General features: G+C 39.0%; 1 protein-coding gene across 1 annotated transcript in view; it reads right to left on the bottom strand.

Moving 5' to 3' along the window:
- The window catches only part of Pnpla8 (patatin like phospholipase domain containing 8), a 46158-nt gene extending 20982 nt beyond the window's left edge, over positions 1–25176 (bottom strand). The window contains exons 1-6 of the mRNA XM_021179425.2: positions 25019–25176; positions 10236–11362; positions 9997–10146; positions 5396–5547; positions 2837–2931; positions 464–635 (exon numbers count right to left, since the gene is read on the bottom strand). Of these exons, the coding sequence (XP_021035084.1) occupies positions 464–635; positions 2837–2931; positions 5396–5547; positions 9997–10146; positions 10236–11273 (1607 nt within the window). The 5' untranslated portion in view covers positions 11274–11362; positions 25019–25176. The remainder of the gene's footprint in view (positions 1–463; positions 636–2836; positions 2932–5395; positions 5548–9996; positions 10147–10235; positions 11363–25018) is intronic.
- Between the last annotated feature and the right edge of the window lie 1257 nt (positions 25177–26433).

Raw genomic sequence — 26433 nt, 5'->3', positions numbered from 1 at the left:
AAAAAAAAAAAAAAAAAAAAAAAAAAAAAAAAAAGAATTACCTTGGTCACAGTGTCTCGTCACAGCAGTAAAACTCTTAACCAAAACAATATCTGTCCACACATCATACACACAATAATAGGTAAATAAATAATCAAATGGAGGGATGGAGAACGACACCTAGCGTCCATCTCTGACTTCCACTTGCACATGCATGGATCCCCACACATATAAACATACATAGAGATGAACATAGGAACATATATACTCGCACACAAACCAAACAAGGTAATATAATTTCTACATGCAAATCTTACACAAACTCAAGAATCTGTCACTAGAACGTAATTCACCAAAACAGTAATGGCAGTTATTTCCAATTTGCTGGGAATGTTATTATTCTTTGTATTTTCTATAGTTTTTAAACTTTAATATGTATAAATAACTATATACCCAAGATCTTTTAAAAGGGATTGAAACTCACTTAAGGATCTTTTCCCACGTGTTACTGTCATAAAACGCATGGCTCCAACTCATTTTGACGGTCCCGACAATGACATTCTGTGTGAACACATCCGAGCCCAACTTTCGATAGAGTTCCTCACATTCATCCAGTGGCATGTGAAACAATCCCAGCATAAATGCTAATATGGCCCCTGAAAAGAACATTCTTAGTTTTTATCATTAGTGATATGACTGCTCTTACAGTTCACACATGGCTCTGAGAAAGGCAACCTGCTGAAATTCTAGCTCTGATACTTTCTAACTGAACTTGGGACAAAACAATTTTCAGAGTTCCAAGTTTTCCCTTCTGTGAAGTGGGTATGAATTTTACACTAAATTAAATTATATATAAGATGACATGGGAAGTAAAACCATGTTTTAATAAAAGAATACTGTGTATTTGGCAACTTATTAAATAAGTTGACTTTCAGTTTGGTCCTAGGATCAATGTGATGAAAGAAATTAAATATTCTAGGATGTCCTTTAAATAGCTGATTTCACATACCAGTTGTAATTGGTGGGACACACTGCCACCTAGTGGTTGTACTTGCCTCACTCCTAACTAAGAGGAAAATGGGGTTTTAGGGGATGAGGAGTCAGCAAGACAGTAGGTAAAGACCTACTTAACTACTTAACATGTAAAGAAATAAGCAACAATGTAGTTTAAAGGATTTTTAATTGTTAACGTTTATATCTTATATGTATGAGTGTTCTGAATACATTTATGTCTACACACCATAGGTGTACCTGGTGTGCAGAAAAGAGCACTGAATTTCCTCGAACTAGAGTTACAGATGGCTGTGAATTGAACCTGGTCCTGAAGAAATTCAGCAGTGTTTTCTTAATCCCCAAGCCATTTCTCCAGCCCCCGCCCCCCCCTCCCCACTAAAGTGCATCGTATTGGAATTGGAATCATTCCAGTAAAAGATTAAATAGCTAAAAACATAAAAATGCAATATTATGGATTAAACTATATAAAATATTTTTAACTTGGAGAATAATCCTAATAAATAAATAATTTGCTAAAAAAAATTAAATGCCTTTTTGGGGGCAGATGATGGTGAGGAGCGGGTCTTCTCTATGTAGCCCTGGCTGTCTGAGTTTGCTGTGTATACCAGGCTGGCATCAAGCTCACAGAGATCCTCCTGTCTCTGTCTCCGGAGTGCTAGCAAAGTGCCTTTATTTTCAAAAAGAATTTCTATAAAGATAAACAGATACTTAAAAAAAGAATTAATTTTATTAAGTAAGGACACTACCCTTAAACTAAATTGGTGCTTGTTGACATCATAAAAACCATAATTATAAACCAATTTAGTAATAAACAAAATGGGAAAATGAAGATAAATTATGAAGCACTTATAAGTAAAAAAGCATAGTGGAAAGCAATGTCACAGACACAGAAACCTACATGTTATACAAGATCATGACTAGGAATCAGTTTGTGGGGCTCTACTGTAGTCACTCAACACCAACACGAAGCTACCATTAGATGTTTCAACTCCCAGGATCACTCCAAATTTAACAGAAAAGGGTTTCAAAACAAACAAGCCCACAAATAATACTATCCTTAGGAAACGTCTCTTTGACAAGTATTCAGAGTCAAAACACCTTTTCCTATTTTCAGAGTCACAATAAATTCTAATATATTAAAAGAAATCAATGGAGCCCAAGCAGGCCTGGAACTCACGTTTGTCCTGCCTTAGCACATAAAGAGTGCTGAGAGTAAACACACATGCCACCATACCTAACTGCCTGCTGCTTCTTTCTTTACAGGAATTTTGCAGCTCTCCATCTATCTGGAGGTAGATCTCATTTGTCTATTTTGTGAATCTGAACTGAACTGAACTTGGAATTGCTTTTGTTCTTTCCCCATACATACACCAACTAGCAAAATTTAAAAGTAGCTATTTAAAACCAAAGACACATTTGTCACTTTTAAGTTCTCCTTTCAAATCACCAAATAATATAGGAAAAAATTATTCATTGCTATTAGCACCTTTAATTTCCTATTAGCTCAAGCACCATCTAATCACCTACCACTGCAACCTTCCACCACCATCGCCTTACAAGTGACTATGTCCAAAATCAGGAATTAGTAATTATTCCTTGCCAATGCAACTAGTTGAAAATGTAATAAAAAATAGGTAATTTTAAATGTTTAAACTTAAAGTTACATATTTAAACTATAAATGTCAGTTTTCAAAGCTGATCATATAAACAATTACTCATCATTAAAGCTGTGAAAGTACAGTCCATCGTTTCAGAGAAGGTCCATGACCTCCAGCCTGTGCTGCATGTTCTTGGTCCAGGATCCACTGGTGGCACACACGCCCATTCACATGATGGTCATTACCTGTGCTTACTCCGCAGATGTAATCGAAAAGCTGATGAATCGGCTTCTGAGTAAGTTCAACCAACTTCCTCAGAGTCTGGAGAGCAACCACACCTCTGTGAACAGAGAACAAATTGATAATTTCTCTTTCAAGGAAGATTGAAGGTAAATAATAAAACAATTCTAAAAATTTTTACAGCTTATATACTGACATGAAAATAATTCAAACTAGCACCAATAAAAATCATCTGACCAAATTTTAGGATCACTTCAAAATGCTAACACAAAGCCCCTACAATGACAATGTACTTATACATTTGTAGCACTGTTTTTAAGTAATATAAAGATATGAGACTATTAGATATATTTTAAAAACCTCAATTCTGTAAAGCACTTTAATAAACCATCCTCAGTGGTTCTGAAATACTATCAACTATTTTCTTCTTTTATTAATATAGCTGGTCTCCTATAATTCCATGTATTTGTATTTATGTTTCACTGGTCTGATTTTCAAGCTATCTTCTTTAATATTTCAGTTTTTTAAGACAATGAACTTAGAATCATCTCTACATTAAGAGTGTATGAGTTAATATTACTGACACTTTGCTCATTTCTGGGTCTTTACTAAAGGTGGTAAACAACTTAACTCTTGAGATAACAGTAAATAGCTTTACTATTACCAAATGAGAACGGGGAATGTAAGAGCAGTCTAGGGGATCTCAGCTTACTTGGATATCACATATGTTGACAATTCTAAAAAACAATGACAAGTTCAGTTCCCAATACATGATGAGGGGTAGATCAGTACTCGAGATAATGAAGTTTCAAATTGTACCTTGATGGGGCTAACAGAGGTCATTAAAAAAATGTTTAGATTGGCCGGGCGTGGTGGCGCATGCCTTTAATCCCAGCACTCGGGAGGCAGAGGCAGGCGGATTTCTGAGTTCAAGGCCAGCCTGGTCTACAGAGTGAATTCCAGGACAGCCAAGGGCTACACAGANAAACCCTGTCTCAAAAAACCAAAAAAAAAAAAAAAAAAAATGTTTAGATTGTAGTAGGACACCAAGTGTTGACTTTTGCTTGTTCTCTTTCTCACTTCCTTTTCTGTTGAGATATAGGCTCACTATATAGTCTTGGGTGACCTTGAAATCAGAGAGATACCCCTGCCTTGGCTTCTCAAGTGCTGGAATTAAAGGTACCGCACTACCACACCCAACATGACTTTTTTTTTTAACTGAGATAAGCAATGTATACTTCAGGAGCTATGAGACAATGGCTGCTATAATTCCAGGTAAGACATGGAGAATTAAAACATGGTGCTATTAAAATAGATTTAACAATATGACATCTATTACCTTTTGCAAAGGAATTAAATATTAAATATTTTTCTTGCATATATATATATATATATATATATGCAAGAAAAATACTTGAAGAAAATAAATCAAAATATTTAAGTTTTGATTTATGGATTGTCTTTTCTCTTTCCTTCCAAAACTTTTCCAAGTACATATACGAATAGGGAATGAAGTAACTTTAAATAAAGAAACCAACAAAGAATACTTATAAATGAATTCAAACAATATACAGAGTTAAGTTGGTAGTGTATGACTAGGACTATGTAACTAGTATTTCTTAGACATACAGAATAAAACCATAACTCTTGGTCTAGGTGTGAGGTATTCTATGTAACCACACACTTCACTGGTTGTGCATCTCTATATTAACTGCAGTCCACTACACAAACTGGTGTCTCTGTCATAGGCTGACGACTTCACTAATCTACAAATTACAAGTATTTAGAAGGCAGTTTGATACTATTTGCATTTAGGAGAACAATAGTAAATTCTACCCTGGGGCCTATGACCTCCTTAGTCATTCATGTTAGTCCGGTTTACAGTACCAGGCATGAGTGTTCTCCTACGTAAAAGTCCTATAACCCAACTAGAAAGCTGCTAGCCAGTGCATCAATGTGCATATCTTGCAAGATGGGTTCCTTGCAGCTCACAGGGTTCATCCTTGTGTAAGAACATGACTGGCTTTCCTCCACAGCAGCCTGCATAGCACCTTCTGGCTCCATAAAATCTAGCCAGCAGGGAGGAAACTCCAAATTAATTCAGACTTCATTTGTCTTGTGATCAAAATGTATGGTGTCTCCAACACGGGTCTTACTATCAAGTTCTGGAGGGTGGGGCTGAAGAGATGGCTCATTAGTTAAGAGCACAAACTGCTCTTCCGAAGGTCCTGAGTTCAAATCCCAGCAACCACATGGCGGCTCACAGCCATCCGTAATGAGATCTGATGCTCTCTTCTGGTGCATCTGAAGACAGCTACTGTGTACTTACATATAATAATAAATAAATCTTAAAAAAAATAAATTAAATAAATAAAAAGATTAGGTCAAAACAAAAAATGATCCAAATATGTAACAATAGCTTTTATATTCATAAATAAAAGTGGCTTCATGTTTTACTTTTAAAACTATATTAAACCATTAATAACTATATTAAACCATTTTCTTTAAACTCTCTAAAGCTCAATGAAACCTGTAGTCTTAAAAACCATTTTTTCCAGCCTTACCTTGTTCCTCCACCATCAATCGTGAGGATTCGGATTCCTCTGCCTTTCACTGGATCTACATAACCAATTAAAGCCAAAATTTCTCTAACTGCAGCCTGAAGAGTTTCATCCTTAACTTGTCTCAGCCGTAATAAATATGGAATAATTTTTTCCTACATTGAGAAAAAAGATCTTTTGTTGTTTATGTCAAACCAAGAAGGAAGAAAAATAATAGCCAAGCTAGGAGGCTGGAGAGATGGCTCAGCGGTTAAAAACATGTACTGCTCTTGCAAAGATTCAGAGTTTGGGTCACAGCATCCATATCTGGTAGTTCCCAACCACATGTATCTCTAGCTCTAGGTGAGCCAGTGACCTCTTCTGGCTTCCACAGGCAACTTTACTTGCATGTACATACACCTATTTATATAACACACATGCATATATATATATAAGTTTAAAAATTAAAATAAATCCTTTTCTTTTTAAGAATAGCTGAACTAAAATTATAAGGAAGAACAAAGTTAAGGGGCTAGAGAGATGGCACAATTAAGAGCACTAGCTGTTCTTCCAGAGGATCCAGGTTCAATTCCTAACACCCACATGACAGCTCACATCTTATCTCTGTAGTTTCAGCCAGAAGGGATCCAATACCCTTACACAAACATACATGCAAGCAAAACACTAATATACATAAAATAAATCATTAAAAAAAGACCAAAGATAAAAGACATACGACCAGACATTAGGTTTATTATAAAGCTAAAGTATCTAGGAAGTACAATGTTGGAACAAAAATAGATATATTAGCAGAACCAAATACTGTATGCAGAAACAGACTATTTATAAAAATGGATCCATGTATAATTGCCTCATTTATGACAAAATTTTTCCAATAAACAGTCACTTGTTTAACTGGACATGTGTATTAAGTACCAAATCTTCTGCCTTATATAGCAAAATCAAATCTATTCTAGATGACCAATACACACAGGTGTGAGAGGTAAAAACATAATTTTAGAAGAAACACAGAAAAATACTTAGGTTAGGCAATTTCCTTTGTGGGAGGGAGAACTTCATATATGAGTTCTGCACCTGCATCATTACCTCCTCTCCTCCTATGCCCCTCCCTCCCAAACTCATGACCTCTTCTTCTTTGTTGTTAATGGTGGCGATAGTAATGATGGTGAGCACGCGTGTGTGTGTGTGTGTGTGTGTGTGTGTGTGTGTGTGTATACACAACCTATTGAGTCCATTAAGCTTTGCCTGTGTGTGTGTGTATGTGTATACACAACCTATTGAGTCCATTAAGCTTTGCCTGTGTNCACAACCTATTGAGTCCATTAAGCTTTGCCTGTGTGTGTGTGTATGTGTATACACAACCTATTGAGTCCATTAAGCTTTGCCTGTGTGTGTGTGTGTGTGTGTGTGTATACACAACCTATTGAGTCCATTAAGCTTTGCCTGAATGTACGTGTGTGTGTGTGTGTGTGTGTGTGTGTGTGTATACAACCTATTGAGTCCATTAAGCTTTGCCTGAATGTACATGTCCAGAGCAAACCACTTGGGTTTAGACAACCTGTATGGGAGCTCTTCCCTAGAGGGAACTGGTTCTGCCTCTCAGCAGCCACTGACAACCTGTATGTATTTCTTCATCTAGAGTAGAGGCCTGTGGAATTTCTCCCTCCCACATTAGTATTTCACTCGATGTTATCATTATGCCTGTCTAGTCAGAAGAAAAAGACAAGATGCTTAAAACAGTGGAAGAAATTGGCTGTGAATTTGTAAGTACATTCTCCCTGTCATGTCCAGGGGACGCAACCCAGCAACAAGTATCCTGAATCTCTGTCTCTTACAATCTTTCCACCACTACTATGGCAATTCTTCCTCCCCCATCCCCCAAAAACTTCTCTGGTAAGTGGGTGAGAGCTACACTTATCAGGCAAAATGTGGAAATACAAATATTTCTTTCTTTTTTTCTTCCCTCCCCCCTCCCCGCCCCAAGACAGGGTTTCTCTGTGTAGCTCTGGTTGTCCTGGAACTCACTTTGTAGACCAGGCTGGCCTCGAACTCAGAAATCCACCAGCCTCTGCCTTGCAAGTGCCATACATGGCTACAAATATTTCTTAAATTGAATACATATAATCTGGACTAAATTAAAATTAGTATCTGTTCTTTTTAAAAAAAAAAAAAATCGAAAAGATAAGGACTGGTGGGTAAGACATGGTGCACACACATTCTCCTAGAAAACTTACACCATAACCTAATACAAAGGGACTTTGTCAACCAGTGAAAAAGCTGGTTAACCCCCTACAAAGGGGTATTGTATCTACAAATCTAGCACTTGAAAGGCAGAGAGGCAGGAGGATGACAATGATCAGGCCAGCATGAACTACACAGTAAATTTAAGGCCTAGGTAAACTTACATAATGTACCTAACTGAAGAATATAAAGATGAAAGTGAAAAGCTGCTTAAACAATAGGAGAAATTGGCAGCAGGAAAAGTTTAGATGGGAAAGGTCACAGTTGAGCAAAACATGATGCAAACAATTTCTTCAGTTCTTGGTTTTAGATTATTATTTAGAGGAAAGGTGACAATTTTTTCCAACTACCTAGATTTTCATTTCTGACTAATCTAAATAGAATTTTCTTCTTGGTCCTCAATATTTCTTGGATTTGGAATCAGTTCTCAAATATAAGAGACCCCTTAATAATTCAGCTATCATGACTATTCCTAGCATACTAAAGCTGAAAACTACCCAGATCTATTAACACTACAACACAAACAATACATTTTGACCACCATACTAAATAAAAGGAGAACAAATCATTTACAACTACCTGCCACACTGATAAATCCTATCAATGTGCTGATGGAAAGAAAGCAATCACACATGGAGCTCAAGTTATCCTCTTTTGCACACTAAGACTGAGAGGTAGAAGAAAGACTTCTAGGCACTGCTGATGTTCTGTTTGCTTCTGTGCCAAGTCTGTGAACTTCCATTGACACAAAAGTACCTATGTTATTCTTGCATAAGATGCTGTTAAATCATTCTTTATATCATATGCTATGTCTGAATGCTAGACTCTTGTAAAGTTTATGTTGGAACTTAGTTCCTAGTACAATATTAAAAAGGAAGGTCTTTGGGGAAGTGCTTAGGATATAATACCTCTGCCTCACATATGAGTTTAGAGACCTTGAAAGTTTAGCTGAAATGAGCTGCTATGCTGTTTCTTCTGCTGTGTGACTGAGTTACAAGCTGCAGCATACACCCATCAAACCTTCACCAGACACCAGACGTGCCAGCAATTTCCCTGTGCCTCGCAATATGCACATTATGTGGAACGGACTGCTGTTAGGTACAACCTATTCAGTGTGAGGTATTTTGTTACAGCAACTCGGAGAACTAAAACAGTAATTATATTTTAGATCTCTCCTTTCTAGGTATCCCTGACATGAACATTATCCTCAAAAGCACACATGTATTTCACAAACATATCTCCAAAAATATATCAATATATGAAAGATAAATCTTAAATTTTAGGAATATGAAATATTTAAGCTCTGAATGTATGTGTTATACAATGTAAAACTACTGAAGGGTACATTTCAAAGAAATACTTTTCAACAAGACATATATCAAATGGTAGAGAAAGTATGAATTAACAATTTTCTGAGTGGTAGGTTAAAAAAAAGCACTAACTGGGTTTTAATAAACGGTAACAATATCATTATGGTATTTCCAAATTAGGGGATAACATGTGAAATGTTGGGCCCCATTTTGGCCCTAGTTTGGGCCTTGAGGACAAACCCAAGCCTGGCCTTGTGGGAACACCTAAGCCTGGCTTGAGTTTTGAGACCTGTCTCATTCCCTTCCTAGCCGGGTGACTCAGTAAGACTAGTTTGGCCCTGCCTCTGCCCTGCCGCTGCTGATGTAGAACTCTGCCTTTGGCCCTGTCACTCCATACCCTCGGTCACCCTTCTCCACTTCCTACGTCATCTTACCCCACCAACAATCCCCCTTCCTATGTTCCCAACTTATATAAGTGAGGGGCTGATGCCGTAAAGTTGAGTTCCTGCTTCAACAAGACTCCCGGCTTGGTGTGTTTCTTTTGGGCCATGGGCACTTGCCAGATGCTCAGCCTCGGAGAGACCCTGGCGGGCCGGCAAAATGTAAAAGCAATGGCTTTCCACATTATGTTTCCGTCCTTTGCTTTTAGACAGAAAATAAATAGCCTAGGCTGGTCTCACATTTATGATCCAAATACTGGGATTAAAGGTGTTTGACCACATCTGGCTATTTCCTATCTTGAAAAATAATTACACAGTAAAACAGCTGCACTGCAATTAAGAATTTGACGATTTTGAGGCAATGGAACTGACATACTTAAACTTATGCTCCACTTCAAAGCATAAATATTCATGCTCATAGCAGAATTTATGTCACAGCACAAAAGGAACTCATTACCTAATGTGTATCATAAAATGAGACAATTCCTGAATATATATTGTATGATTTAAAAGAACAAAAAATTTTAAATAAAAAAGGCTTTGCATTCCCCACTTTACTAGGCTTATTTAAAATTTTTTTTTCAGGACAAATATTAAGTAAATTAGAAATTACCTTGATAGCCACTCCTTTTCCTTCAGGAAATTCTAAAAGATGAAAAGTCAGTTCTTCAACCCTAGTAATACAGAGCTTTGGGTCGGCTGTTCTTCTTAAGGCCTGAACTAAGGCTCGAGTTCTGTTATCAATACTCACTCTTGCAATAATCTGTAAGGTCATATGAAAAATGATTAGAAGATGGGAGTTACTCTACAAATGGTTAACATTTCTTAAGCCCACACTGAAAGACAACTTGCCTTTTCTTGCTGAAGTAGCACGCGCTTTTTCTCCTCTGCCTTCTTGTCTTTGCTAACAGCCTGCTCTGTTTTAGCAGGCACTTCCTGTTCTTCAGGCAGACTCTTGGGGTCAGACTTTAATTTGGGTACAAGTCCACCAATGTAACCACCGACTAAGGCTTGTACGCCTTCAGTGGGACGAGAAAGGAAGTTAGCAATACTTTGTTTTGCAGACACTGGGTGAGCCTCAGGCATCTGGGTTGGGCTGGAAAGTTTGTCTTTAACATCTAGGGGGGATTCCAAGTCTGGCCTGTCTGCCACGGTGTCAGGGCCTGGAGAACTGGATTTCCTTTCTTCAAGGTCTGGCTTGTCCTGAAGCTGTTTATCTTCCTTTGTTTGAGGCATTTTTTCCTTGCTTTTGAAATAGGAATTAATATGACTCGCTAAAACGGAGAATGACTCTCCAAATCTGGTGGTTATACCGTATGTGTAATGGAAAAGGCTAGGTTTACCTGAATCTTCTTCTTTATCTGCAAAGTAACTTTTCTGTTCTGCAAAAGAATTCTTTCCTGCTGATTTATCACTATAGTTTTTCAGAGACTCGATGGCTTGCTTAACATTTTTTTGTTTTAACCATCCCTTATCTGATACTTTTCTTAATATTCGAGAACTTGGCTTAAATTGAGCTAACCGTGTAACCATTTCATTTTGACTGCCAAAAATAGCCTTTGAAACTGAATTCAAAGTACTTTTAATACGGGACATATGAATGCTCACTTTTGTAAGTCCCTTGGGAGCAGAAGTGCTAAGTCTCACAATTCCAATGTGAAAGCCATGGTTGCTTGGAGAGCGCCAGTGTTTGCTGCAATGTGCTTCACTTCTATTCCATTTACAGCTTTTCTTACTTGTGTGAAACTCTCTCTGCACACTGACATGGTTCATGCACCAATACTGTTTAGAACACACAAAAGGCAACTGTTTGCTTCTCTGTTTCCCACGAAGACTTCTTGCATTATTAAGGAAGTAAATATATATATCTAGAGTCAAATTAATAGACATAACTTAAAAATCATTTATTTTCTATGTGACATTCTCTCATTCCACTCCTGAATGCTTCATTTAGGAAATTCCATAATTCATGGTCTTACCTGAAATAGTTAAAAAAAAAAAAAGATTAATTAGCATTCAAGTTAAAAATCAAAGTTGAATTAATACATATGACTTTGTACCACAGCAATAAACCATCTCAAAGAAAGATGGAATAAATCTAGAGAGATGGTTCAGCAGTAAAGAGAGCACTTCTTGCTCTTGTTAGAAGACTAGGTTCAGCTCCCAGTTCCAGGGGGTCATATACCCTTTCCAAGTCTCCAAGGGCACTGCACAAATATGGTACACAGATATATATGCAAGGAAAACACTCAAACACATAAAAAAATCAATACATGAAAATTTTAAAAGATGCACTACTGTATCTCCAAAATGCTGATGAGATTTCATTTTTAAAGTAAGGAGAAATAATTAAGCGTTCACTGCAGATGTCAGTGAGAAGCTGGGAAGTAGGATGTTTAGGAGAAGAATTCAGAGACATCTACTAGGTTTTTCTAATTATACAGTTTCTCTTTTTATTATTCAATTGTTCACTAGTTTAAGACATCAGATTTTTAGTACTCTGAAGGCAAGGGTCAGGCCTTTATTTAATCTGTTGTGTATCTTTATAGACTGCTCAATCCACAGTGAACATGGTATGACGTGTTGGGGCTATACACAGGTTACTAAAGACCTTCCAGCTTAAAGCAAGAAATGGCCATGTCAAGAGTACCTCCCATAATCTAGTAATAACTGCTCATTAAAGAGGCTTCCTAAGATTCCCTATCTAGTAAATGGCTCATCAAATCAAGGTAATGGGTGGTGAAAACCCAATGGCTAATGTGATTGCTGTGCAAACATTAAGACCCAAGTTATACATGTAAGCTAACCACCCCCATGGAGGTGGGGCAGAAATGGGAGAAATCCAGGTGCTCACTGACCCCTGTCTACCCAGTGCTAAGCCACTGGTTAGGTGAGAGACCTGTTTCAAAAAACAACAGTGACAAAAGAAGACATTCGAATGTTGACTTTTAGCCTATACACACATACACACCAGATTAGATTGTGTGTGGCAGCTTGCATGTGGTTCATCACTATAATATAGAAAAACATATAGAAGTAGGAATAACCTCAAATAAACAAGAAATATAAACCAAGCCATTCATTGAAAAATAAAACAGTACATTCATAAGAAATATTTATAAGTCAAGAAAGATCAATTAAAACATATTTTGACCAGGTTTGGTGGCACATGCCTGCAATCTCAATTCTCAGAAGGCTTAGGCAGGAAGATCACAAATTCAAGACTAGTATGAACTTCATGGTTATAGGCAGCCTGGAATACAGGGTGAGACCCACTGAACAACAACAACAAAAAATCCTATGTAGGTATTTTATCCTTTTAACTATTAAAAATGTGGGCTACAGAAATACCTCAAACATATCTCACAAAGTATATGCAAGGACCAAGAATTAATTTCTACTACTAAGCATAGGTGGTAGTAACTGGGAAAAGTGTGAGTGCTATCCACTGTTACTGATTGGTTAGGAAATTAATGCATTTGCTCCTTTGAATAACTGAGGGATCCAGCAAATTACTGCTTTCTCCTGGGAGGAAGAGAATGAGTAAAGTGGTGCAGGTTAGAAAGGAGACTTACTATTGTGACCAATGATGGCAAGCTGGGCCTGGAACATTAGTATATTCATTAGAAAATATGAAGACATTTTATATTACTAGTTTGCCAGCCTAATCAGAGAAGCTTCTCTTTGCCATGAGCAGTGCAGAGAACAGTTCAATGAACAAAGGTACTGAGAATGTGACAGCTTGAGTCAACAAGACTTTTGTTCTACTTATAGTCTTAGGGATCATCACAGAGAGCAAGAAAGTGTTTTGTTCCTAACAGTAGGGAAAAGGACTGGAGAATGCTGCCTTTTGTACAGAGTGCAGCCAACAGTCACGACCTGACTGACAAGATTACATTTATCAATAGTCAATCACAGACAAGGGAGGGATTTACAACCCTGCTGAACTACTGGCTACTTATGGATTGGAGGGAAGCAGGTTATTTTATTTTTTTTTAACTTTTAAAAAAAATTGTAATTTGTAATTTTAATTAATTTGTAATTCATTTTTTTACACTCCATATTCCATTCCACGGCCCTCCCTTCCCACCCTCTAACTGCTCTACATTCCATGCCTCCTCCCCACCACATCCCATCTCCTCATGGATGCCCCCACCCTCCACCCCTTCTGACCTCTAAACTCCCTGGGGCTGCAAGTCTCTTGAGGGTTAGGTGCGTCATCTCTGAACACAGACCTGGAAGTCCTCTACTGTATGAGTGTTGGGGGCCTCATATCAGCTGGTGTATGCAGTCTGTTTGGTGGTCCAGTGTTTGAAAGATCTTGGGGGTCCAGATTAATTAAGACTGCTGGTCCTCAGCAGGGTGTGGTGGAGCATGCCTTTAATCCCAGCATTCGGGAGACAGAGGCAGGCGGATCTCTGAGTTTGAGGCCAGCCTGGTCTACAGAGTGAGTTCCAGGACAGCCAGGGCTACACAGAGAAACCTTGTTTCCAAAAACAAAAACAAAACAAAACAAAAAAAAGACTGCTGGTCCTCCTATAGGATCACCCTTCTCCTTAGCTTCTTTCAGCCTTCCCTAATTCAACAGGGGTCAGCTGCTTCTGTCCATTGGTTGGGTACAAATATCTGCATCTGACTCTTTCAGCTGCTTATTTGGTCTTTCGGAGGGTGGGAAGCAGTTCTCATCATCAGTTGTGTACATACTGAGAAGCCCATCAGGTTTCAATGACAGGTCTAAATCCACGAACTTACTAGGTTTCTCTAAAGCGGTGTGTGTATGTGAGAAAGAAATTTATGTGTACGAGTGGTATAACAAGAATGGGAGGCAGTTTAGGGAGAGAGTGGGTAGTACAATAATCAGAATATACTTTATACACAAATGACATTGTCAAAAATACAAATAATAAGTTATTTTTAAAAACCCCGAATGGGGCTGGTGAGATGGCTCAGTGGGTAAGAGCACCTGACTGCTCTTCCAAAGGTCCAGAGTTCAAATCCCAGCAACCACATGGTGGCTAACAACCATCCGTAACGAGATCTGGCGCCCTCTTCTGGAGTGTCTGAAGACAGCTACAGTGTACTTACATTAAATAAATAAATCTTAAAAAAAAAAACCCCACACTAAGAAACTGGGACTGAAACTCGGGTGATAAAATAATTGCCTAAAGTCCCAAGTTCAATCCCTAGCACTGTAAAAACTGGACACAACAGTGCATATTTGTAACCCCAGTCCTCAGGAGATGAAAGCATGAAGATCAGAAATTTTAAGTCATCCTTAGCTACACAAGGAGTTCAGGGGAAACAGAACTACATAAAACCAAGTCTCTAAAACAGAGGTTTCCCCACCTGTGGGTAATGACCACCAAAAGACCACTGCAAAACATAGATATTTACGTTATAATTCCTAACAGTTGCAAAATTACAGTTATGAAGTGGCAACAAAATAATTTTATGGAGACTGGAGAAGTGGTCAAGGACAGACATTAGCTGTTCTTCCAGAGGACCCAGGTTCAATTCCCAGCACCTTCATGGCAGCATATTACTACCTGTAACTCCAGTTTCAATTTCAAATCTGACACATTTTCAATTATTAGTGGAACCTCAAAGAAGGTGGAAGGATCAATCCATATAAGCAAATGAAAATGAAAACTCAATTTACCATAACATATAGAATACAGCATAGTCAGTTTAAAGAGTTAAGTACATACCTATGAATGCCCACATTCAGAAATCAGAACAATAACAAATAACTCAGTAATATACCTCAAGATCTTAGAAAAACAAGATGCCAACATCAAAATTACTGGGAAAAATATTAAGAGCAGAACTGAAATCAACAAAATAGCAACAAAAAGAACAAAAAGGATCAATGAAATAAGAATTGATTCATTGAAAAGAAAACAGAGCTGATAAGGACTCAGTCAAAGTAACCAACAGACAAAGAATGAGGGTTACTAAAACCAGAGGCAAAAAATACTTCCCATGTAATAACCCTATTACAACAGACCCCACTAAAATCCAGAAGATTATAAAGTATTATTTTAAAAAATCATATTGTAGAAGTGGGAGTGGGTGGGTAGGGAGGTGGGGGGGGAGAGGGTATGGGGGACTTTTGGAATAGCATTTGAAATGTATATGAAGAAAATACCTAATTAAAAAATCATATTGCAATCAATAAGAAAATCTAAAAGAAATGGATAAATTTCTAGATGGCTTACAAAAACTGAATCAAGAGAATACCAGGAAAAAAAAAAAGAAGAATAAGAAAAACCTAAACAGGTCAATAAAAAACAATGAGACTAAATAAAGCTGGATTAAAATTTTTCCCAAACAAGAAAAGCTCAGGACTGGACAGGTTCATGGTCAAATCTACCATAGCAACACAAGCTCCATCAAAACAGCATATAAAATAGAGAAGGAAGAAACTTCCAAAATCATTCTACAAAGCCAGTAGTAACTTGATACCACAACCAAACCTGGACAGAACAAAAAGTAAAACTATAGACCAATATTCTTGGCAAATATAGATGCAAAAAACTTTAGTAAAATACCCATGAAGCAACTTAAGCAATACATTAAACAGATCATAAATCAGATCATGCTGGCTTCACTTCAGGATGCAAGGATGGCTCAACATAGACAAATCAGTAAGTGTAATATAGCATAAAAATAAACTCTGGAACAATTCACGTTACCACCACACACACACAAGTCAGCCTTTGACAAAATTCAATGTCCTTTCATGAGAAAAGTCTTGACGTAATAACTATGGAAGGATTAAACCTCAGTACAATAAAGTTTACACAACACAATGTATAGCCAACATCATATTGAATAGGGAACACTGAAAGCATCCCTCTAGAATTTGCAATCAGAGGAGGAGATCTACCCTTGCCTCTCTTATTCAGTGTGTTATCTTAAATCTTAGCACAATGATGTAAATATAAGAAATGGGAGAATGAAAAGTCAAATTACCATTTTTTTTGTATATGACATGATCTTATACTTAGATTACCTTAAAATCACCACCAGAAAACTCTTAGATCTGATCAGATAAATTCAACAAAGTACTGGAATACCAAATGATCCTACAAAAACCAAGAGCTTGCCTGCCTCCACTCTCCTTCTCCTTACCTTCCTCTATTCTTCAGTCTTCCACCCGACCTTTCTCTCAATACTGGATATTGAACCTAGAGTTTCTTGCATATTAAGCAAGCTCTTTACCACTGAGATTTATGTCCAAGCTGCTTTTTATTTTATTTTGATAGGTTCTTATTAAATGCTACAGGGTGACCTTGAACCCACTCTGTAGTAATGCTAAGCTTAGGCTTCTAAGTCTCTCAGCTTCCTTGATAAGTTTATAAACTTTTATCACTAATTAGTAGCTTTTCTATGCACCAATAATGAACCTGCTAAGAAAAAAAAGGAAATTAATTCCATTCACAATAGCCATCAACTACAAATAAAATACCTAGAAGTAAACCAATGCATATAATAGACCTCTACCATGAAAAAGATAAAATACTGAAGGAGAAAAAAAGAAATTAAAATACTGTTAAGGTAGGACCTCCCATAGTCATAAAGTAGGAGAATCAATAACTAAAATGTCCATATTACTAAAAGCCATATATATATTCAATGCATCCCCACCAATGATATTTGTTATGGAAGTAGAAAAATAATCCTAAAATTCAAAATAGTAATCGTGGGCCAAATTAATTCTGGGCAAAGGAACAATACTGGAGACATAACAGTATTTGATTCTAAGATGGACTCTAGAGCTGTAACAAAAACATAGTATTAGCATAAAACAGACATAATAGATGGAACAGGACAGAGGGTCAAGAAATAAACTCTGATTCTTGAGTAAGGGGCCAAAAATACATGTTGAAAGACAACCTCTGTAGCAAACAGTGCTAGGAAAAGGGGATATTAGGGCCAATGAAATGGCTCAGTGAGCAAAGGCACTTGCTACCAACCATAATAACAGGAGTTCAATACCCTGGACTCACATGGTAGAAGGGAAGAATGAACTCCAACTAAGTCTCTGTTGACTACTACATGTATACCAACCTCCCACACAAACAAGTACGTAAGTAAATGTACTCTAAAGTCTGCTTGTACATATATGGAAACTTGTGGCGCTAGAGATGACTCAGCAGTTTGAGCAATGGTTGTTTCTCAAGAGGACCCAGGTTCAATTCCCAGTACCCACATGGCAGCTCACAGCTGTCTGTACCCCAGTTTCAGGGTTTAGCATCCTCACACAGACATACATGCAGACAAAACATCCATGCCCATAAAAAAAAAAATTCTTAAAAAAAAAAAAAAAAAAAAACTGAAACATAAAAACTCAAAATAGAATCGTAGAAACAAAGAACTTAACGTAATGAAAACTGGAAATCACTGAAAGAAAATATAGGTAGTCTCTTCAAAAACCAGAGTTAGAAGCTGCCTTCCCTTTCCATGTTTTTCTGTTCTGCTTTTATTATGTACAATACCCAAGTTACGGAAAACAGCCCAGGTACAACGTAGTATACAGACACACAATGGAGTATTATTCATCCATAAAGCAAAACAGAATAAGGTCATCTGATGGAAATACATGGAACTGGTTGATGCCATGTTAGGCAAAATAATCCAGTCTCAGAAAAGTATCACAGGTTTTCTCTCATGCTCAAATCTGGGTGGTGAGAGTACCGTGCCATCAAAGTAAAAGGGAAACTATTACAGAAAAGACAGGGCATCAGGACAAGGGGGTTAGGGGAAGAGAGAGGATCCTAAGACAAGAGCCATGGGGAGGGGGGTGGTGAAGGCTTATATAAACACATAAGAATGTCACAATAAAAATCCCAACTTTACATGATTAATATAGACTAAAAAAAATGGGCTCAATGCTCATTTACCGGTTAAGTGAATAGTGAGGATACCAGGGAAAGGAGGAAAGAACTAGAGTTACTCTGTTATTGAATGTTACTCATGTTACCACACGGTGTTATTTCAAACTGAATTTGGATTAGCTATTGTATATTGCAAACTCTAAGAGCAACTATAATTGTTTTTCCCTTAACATATGGCTGAGGGTTGGTGAGATGGCTGAGTAGATAAAAGCACTTGCTGCCAAGCCTGATAACCTGAGTCTGAGTCCTCAGAACCTACGTGGTGGAAGGAGAGAACTGACTCACAAAGTTGTCCTCTGACCTCCATGTGCTATTGCATGCACACACACACACAATAAATAAATGTAGTCTATGATAAAATGCTAGGAAAGAAAAACAATGGAATTATCCCAAATGCTTGGTTAAAACAGTAAAACTGTGCCAGGCAAGGTGGCCCACACCTTTAATCCCAGCACTCGGGAGGCAGAGGCAGATTTCTGAGTTTGAGGCCAGCCTGGTCTACAAAGTTCCAGGATAGCCTGGGCTATACAGAGAAGCCCTGTCTTGAAAAAGAAAGAAAAGAAAAAAAACAAACAAAAAAGCAAAAACAGTAAAACTACTGAGCATAGTGGCATATATTTGTAATCACAACGTGTAAAAAGATGGGAGGAGAAGATAAGTTTCAGACCAGCCTGGGCTACAGGGCAAGACCCTGTGTATCTCATACACCCATGCATGCATGCACACACGATTAAAACTGCAAATTAAAAAGAAACTCACATGTAAAGATGAGGAGAGAATTCTAAGTAATGTTCATACATACACACACACTGTACTGGCTTCTTCTGTGTGTTGGCACAGGCTGGAGTTATCACAGAGAAAGGAGCTTCAGCTGGGGAAATACCTCCCTGAGATCCAGCTGTGGGACATTTTTTTAGCTGGTGATTATGGCCCATTGTGGGTGGTGCCATCCCTGGGCTGGTAGGCTTGGGTTCTGTAAGAGAGCAAGCTGAGCAAGCCAGGGGAAGCAAGCCAGTAACATCCTCCATGGCCTTGCTTGCATCAGCTCCTGCTTCTTGACCTGTTTGAGTTCCAGTCCTGACCTTCTTTGGTAATGAACAGCAATGTAAAAGTGTAAGCCGAATAAACCCTTTTCTTCCCCAACTTGCTTCTTGGTCATGATGTTTTGTGCAGGAATAGAAACCCTGACTAAGTCACACACACACACACACACACACTCAAAAAGCATACAACAAGCAGTTTTACTCGGGATGTAGCTTATATAAGGGAGCAGCAGAGAATTATTCTGAGAAAATCAAAACAGTTTTGCAAACTCTATGCAAAGGGAGGAAAAGTCTGAACTAAAATCATATTTTAATACATTCACCTGTATAGAGGAAGGACACAAAGGACACAAGCCTGCCTGCCTGCCTGCCTTCTAGGCCCGCTCTTCTGAGTTTCTCAGGACTTGCAGGGAATGTAATTATGTGTAGTTAGCATAAAACTGGCAACTTTCACCACACCTGATAAAGTACATGTAGATAAGAAGTCATGCGGTGGACTGGGAATGTAGTTCTACTGGCAGAATACTTACTGACCTAGCAAGCAGAAAGCCCTGGGTTCCATCTCCATAAACCAGCATGAACAGAAGCCATGCTTAAGACCAGTATCTACTGTCTAATTACCATCACAGCACTGCTGACCTATGCAAACAAATTCTAGTAGGAGCTAGTTAATTATGTGGAATTCCAGAAGAGACAACTAAAACTCCAAGGCAAAGTCACCAATGTTAGGCAATGGACAACCACCACTGAACATTAACTCAGAAAGATTACAAAACAAGCCATGTAATGAACTATCACCTAAAGAGAAGATCTGCACAAACAGCCAATAGGAAAATGTGCAAGCAAGCTTTAGAAATAGCACAAAATGAAGGAAGGCCAGGCGGTGGTGGCGTACGCCTTTGGTCCCAGCACTTGGGAGGCAGAGGCAGGCAATTTCTGAATTCGAGGCCAGCCTGGTCTACAAAGTGAGTTCCAGGACAGCCAAGACTATACAGAGAAACCCTGTCTCAAAAAACAAACAAACAAAACAAAACAAAAACAAACAAACAAAAAAACCCAAAAAGCTAAAATGTCCAAAGTTAACAGGAAGAATGAAAATACTAGAGGCAAAAAGAAAAACTAAGAATAAAGAGTAAAGAAGACTTCTAAACTGTTAAACATAATACTCCTGACTACACACTCGCTCTGAAACATACCTATAACCTACTGGTAAGGATTAAGAGAAGTTTGGGAATGATGATATCCTAAATAGTGGGGGGAAAAAAGCCTTCCGGCCAGGCAGTAATAACACATGCCTTTAATTCCAGCACTTGGGAGAGGCAGGTGGATTTCTGAGTTCAAGGCCAGCCTGGTCTACAGAGGAAGTTCCAGGACAGCCAGAGCTAACAGAGAAACCCTGTCTCGAAAAATCAAACACAAAAAAACAAACAAACAAAAACCAAAAACAAAAAATAAAAGCCTTCTATGGCAGATTTAAGGGAAACACCTTGCACGGGATAAAAAAGGGAACTAAACTGTAACCTTACTCAACTTCAGACAGTCTAGACAAATTAGCAAAAAGATACATATTAATTAACTAGTGATCACAATAGTGCCATGAATTAAAGTAGTCAAGGAAGGGCACAATTAGATGGGACAATCAGAAGAACTGAAACTTTGGCATTCTAGTGGCTCTTTGAGAGAAGTGAGGAAATGAAGTCTTTCGAGAACCTTAAGAAAATTCTAGGCAGAAGAAAAAGCAAGCAAAACTTTGGTGATAGAATGAGCAAAAACTGAAGCCGGTTGAAAGCATAGAAGATTCACTATGATCAGTCCAAGACTAAGGAAGAAAAGAAAGCAATGCAAGTCTAGACTATGCTTATACAGTCTGCATTAGTTCTTTCCAAAAAGACACAATCATCTAAGGCCAGAGATCTTACTCAGCGGGTAAAAGCAATTGCCATGCAACCTGGTCGGGTTCAATCCCAGAAACTCATAGTGGAAAGAACTAATCCCTGAGACATCTTCACACCCACATTCATTCATTCATTCATTCACACACACACACACACACATTCTCTCTCTCTCTCTCTCTCTCTCTCTCACACACACACACACACACACACACACACACATACTAAACATAAAATGTGTTTAAAAGTTTTAAAAAAATAATCAATTACATATTCCTATCAATTTGGCATCAATAAACAGAATATAAAGCCCCCAAAATGGAAAACACTACAGAAAAACAATTTTGTAAACAAAATGAGAGATTCTAATTATAGCTACCAGAAACCACAACTATCAAGCAACAATTACTTAACACAGAAATGAGCAAAAAGCTTTACTGCTACTAAACAAATGTCAGGTACCCAAGGAGCTGAAGGGGTCTGTAATCCTATAGGTGGAATAACAATATGAACTAACCAGTACCCCCAGAGCTCGTGTCTCTAACTGCATATGTAGCAGAAGATGGCCTAGTCGGCCATCACTGGGAAGACAGACCTCTTGGTATTGCAAACTTTATATGCCCCAGTACAGGGTAACGCCAGAGCCAAGAAGTGGAAGTGGGTGGGTAGGGGAGCAGGGAGGAGGGAGGGTATAGGGAACTTTCAGGATAGCATTTGAAATGTATTTAAAGAAAATATCTAATAAAAAATAAATTAATTAATTAAAAATAAAGCAGTCCTCAATATTTGGTACATAAATGTCATGAAGTCCAGGTTATCTTGTATCTGCAAGGAACTTATCAGCATTTAGAAATGTCCTGGATATCATGTATCCACATTGGAATTAGTCTGGCATATCATGTATCAACATGGAAAGCAATTTTTCCTATTATTTTCCTGGATAAGAAGCTGTTGTGTCTTGATGTGCAATGATGGGGTGATACCCAAAGGGTCTCCTCCCCTCTCAGAAAAGAAGGGGAGAGGAAGGTGGGAGAAGAGACTTGTGAGGGAGGACCAGGAGGAAGGGGTGCAGTGTCCAGGATGTAAAATGGATACATAAATCAATTAACAAAAAGAAAGGAAGGAAGGAAGGAAGAAAGAAAGAAAGAAAGAAAGAAAGCAAGCAAGCAAGCGAGCACTGAAGGGCCAGCAAGATAGCTCAACTGGTAAAGGTGCTTACTATCAAACCTGATGACCTGAGTTCAATCCCTAGTACCTACTGGATGGAAGGAGAAAACAAATTCCAAGTTGTCCACTGACCTCTACACATGCACCTTGGCTTGTGCACTCCCACACACATACAAATCAATAATAATAATAATAATAGTAATAGTAATAATATCTAAAAAAGAAAGAAAAGAAAAAGAAAGTGCACTGAAAATGTTTTGAGGGGAAAGTCAACCACAACGAAAGTTACAGCACAAGTAGGAAAAAGAACGAAAAGGTGAAGAGTGCTGTGACCTGGGGATAGAGCTAGAAGGAGTAGAGCTATGTATCAGCACAGTGCAGGTGTAAGCAGAAAGGGAGACTTAGTTCTACTCTAGGGCAAGGAATGGAATTTTAACTCACAGACATTGAGAGATGAAGGGAAATGCTAGGTGTAGGCCCAGTTACGAAGAGAACGAATATACAGAGTATGTCATTCGACAACTGCAATAATGCAGCCAAATAGGCCACAAGGGTCTGAATACAGTAACAGTGCAGGAACGCAGAAGTGGGCTCTACTGTGAAGCACATTTTGAAGAGAGTTACAAAAGAAAGTGATAGTTTAGTGGATAAGTTTAGTGGATAAGATAGTTTAGTGGATAAGAAGTTTAGTGGATAAGAAGCCTGGAGCTTGGATCCCAGAGCCCAGATTAGGCTCCTTTCAGCTGCCAACTCACAACTGTCTGCACTTCCCAGGAGATGGGACATCTTCTTTTTGTTTCTGCAGGCACTTGCACTCGTGACTTCATTAACTACAAATACACACATACATCTACACATACTAAAGGCAAAAATAAAAAAAAAATTTTTTTTTTTTTTTTAAAACAGGACTTGGTAAGAAGTTGTCAAGAAAACTCTTAAGTTTTCAAATCAGACACAGAGGGAAAATGCCACTTGTGAATATGAAAGACCTGGAAAGGGGACAGTTTAACATAGAAGAAACTATATTTTCTTTCGCATTTACAGAATGCAGTAATGACAGGGCACTGAAATAGAAATACAGAGACTACATTTATGTATGACAAAATGCAACGCAATAACAACTGGACCCTCAAGGCCAAATGAGATGGCCTGCAGTACTTGGATACCCAGGACCTAACAAAAATAAGCTTCTTTCTTTTTTAAAATGCTCAGCTACAAATAAATACACCCTACAATTTCCTTGACATTTCAGGATATTTAATGTATGACTTTGGTTTCAAAAAGTTAAATTTGTTTTGAGGAGAACAATGTGGATAGAACTTTGAGTGGTACCCAAAGTTAGGAACAGGAAGAAAAGCACTCAAGCAAACCAGGAAGCACTGAAGGAAAGGATCCTTTTAAAAGCAAAGGATAGTAAACCGAATAAAATACAAGCGATTGAGAGTGAGTTGGAACTGGAGGTGAAACAAGAGTCTAGCTCTGACCTTTGCACAAACGTTATGTTCCCCAAATGAAGTAACAAATCCCATCTTTACTGGCTGAGAAAAACAACTTCAAGTACAGACTGTTCTTGTATCAATTCTGCATGGGACAGTATGGATGTATTAATATAAACTAGTGCAGCTGACCTTTTCATTAATCTGACATCATTACGAAGAGGGCCACTGTTACCAAGATTTTAAAATGAGATGGAGAAATACAAAACAAGATAGAGAATAGAACAATTTGCAAAAACTATGAATCGAGGTCTTTATATTGGAGATTCATCTAATATGCATACCGAATTTCACAAAATAGCTATATGGAATTTGGTACAACTGACTGCTTCACTAAAACATAAGCTTTTCAATTCAGGCTAATGTACTTTTATAATAATCCTCACTTTTAAAAAACATTCTTCACATTTCCTTCTTGTAATGAACCGCCTTGAGAACCTGAAATATATTTTTGGCAATCAGGAACTCGGTCCATAATACAACTTGGAAATGAAAATGGTAATTTTAAATGTATTCTAGGATAGTCGCTTATGTCACATCTATCTCCTAAGATAATCCCTGAATGTCACTTTTCTTTAAAGTTACTGCTGTAATGGGCGTGAAAACTGGTCATACCACCCCCCGCCCCGCCCCCAGCATCATGACAGAAATGACAGTGACAAGAGGCTCTGCAACCTGCTGACTCATACAGGTTTTTTCCATCTTTTAAAAGGGACCCGCATCTGGTTCTGCTTAAGCAACAGCGCTCTGGGATAGGATCATGTGCGGACGGGAAGAAAAAGCAAATCGCAGAGAAGTAAAAATATCCAGCCACCAAAACACAAGGCACACGCTGCCCAGTCAAGGACGAGGTAGAACAGAGACAACGTCGCGTCTCCAGTGATCTGCCAGAGAACAGCCCATTCAGGACCCAGCGTGCCACTGCAGAGAGAGGCTGGGCGGGACCACCGGCGGGGGCGGGGCGCAACCAACCAAAACACCCGGCGGCCACGGCCGCGGTATCGGGGCAGCGGGGCCAAGCGCCCGCCAGGACCCCGAGGCCTGCGCATCGGGCCTCCGAAACGCCCGCGGGAGAGCCCGGCGAAGCGCCCACGCCGCGGAGGCCACCTGTCACCCCGCCGCCTTCCGGCCACTCACCGGGACGCAGGCAGTAGTCACGGGCGCCGAGGCCGCCACTCGCCTCCCGCCAGCTCTGAGGTCCGCATCGGCCCGCCCGGCCTGCTCGCAGCTGCAGCGCCCAGACCCCAAACACTGGCGTGACCAGCACCACCCACCGCTACGCCCCTCCCCCAGCGGAAGTGACGCAAGCTCAGTGCTTGTTTTTCTGCCTTCTGCCCTCCCAAGCCTGCGTAATGGGGCGTGGCTGTAGAGAGAGGGTGGGGCGGGGAGTTTGTTGGAGCTGAGTGCTTGGGAGAGCACCGCTTCGGAAAGGGCAAGTGCTACTTTTATGATCAGTTGTGATCAATGGCTTTTAATCTCAGCGCTGTCTCAGAGTAGAGTGCCTGGTTGCTTGCTTGCGGGTTACCAATAGTTCAGAAATAGTTCAGCTGGGCTGAGCGTGCCAGAAGGCTCTGCGCGTGCTGTGTTGCCTAGGTTCCTGGGAACCGCTTTAACCGCAGCCTGGATGTGAACAGCCTGGTTGGACCCTGTGATCCTGCTGTGGTGATACCTCCTCTTTGTTTCTAGAACAGCTACGGGGTCTGTCAACTTAAAAGCTCCTTGTCGTATACCATTCTGTGGAAGTTAGCGTGTACTACCCCTCTGATGGTCCTGTAATCAACACGTTGAAATTTTTGTATACCAGGGAGGCAAACTACAACCCGCCACAGGTCTAGTGCTATCTAGTTATAACTAGACCATCAGATTAGGACCTCAGTGTTCACCTTCAAGAGTAGCAGAGGGCCAGCCCTTAAAATGAAAATGATTGTAAAGCCCTTTAGGAAGGGCATTACATGTGCTGTCAGATTCACTGACAGTTTTTAATTAAGGGGCTTTGGATTACAGAGGTTAAGCATTAGAAAGGTAAAAAATGTAGTTGGCCTATAAACTCGAGGCGAGGGCAGGCTACATAAGGAGACCTTGACATTTCTTTCCCCTAAAAATTAAAGGAAAAAAGAAAAAGAAAAAAAAGAGTAAATGAGCATACTAGGTAGGCATTTGGTTAACACAAGATATTGGGTTGTGTCTACCATACTGTCTGGTAAACCCTAGCAGTGTATTAGCTGTTAAATAGCCTCACAACAGCTCAAATATGTACTCCAAAAATTAAGAAAGGCTTGGAAATAAGTTTAGTTCTTGATTTTTTATTATTAATTTACTAATATTAAAATACCCTGACACTATTGAAATGGTAGAAGGTCAGAACTATTACCATAGTGAGCTGTCAGCTCCAGGTTCTGACACAACAAAGAATAGAGTTTAGGACAGTAGGCAAAGGGGGTGGTCATTGGATGGAAGATTACTAAGAGATGACATCACATCGAAGGTAACAGACATTCTTGCTGAACAGAAGCAGATTCTTGGTGAGAGAAGGTGAGAATGACCAGTTACCA

The sequence above is a fragment of the Mus caroli genome, chromosome 12, assembly GCF_900094665.2.
Source record: "Mus caroli chromosome 12, CAROLI_EIJ_v1.1, whole genome shotgun sequence".
Lineage (NCBI taxonomy): Eukaryota > Metazoa > Chordata > Mammalia > Rodentia > Muridae > Mus > Mus caroli.
This window is presented reverse-complemented; position numbering and strand designations above follow the sequence as displayed.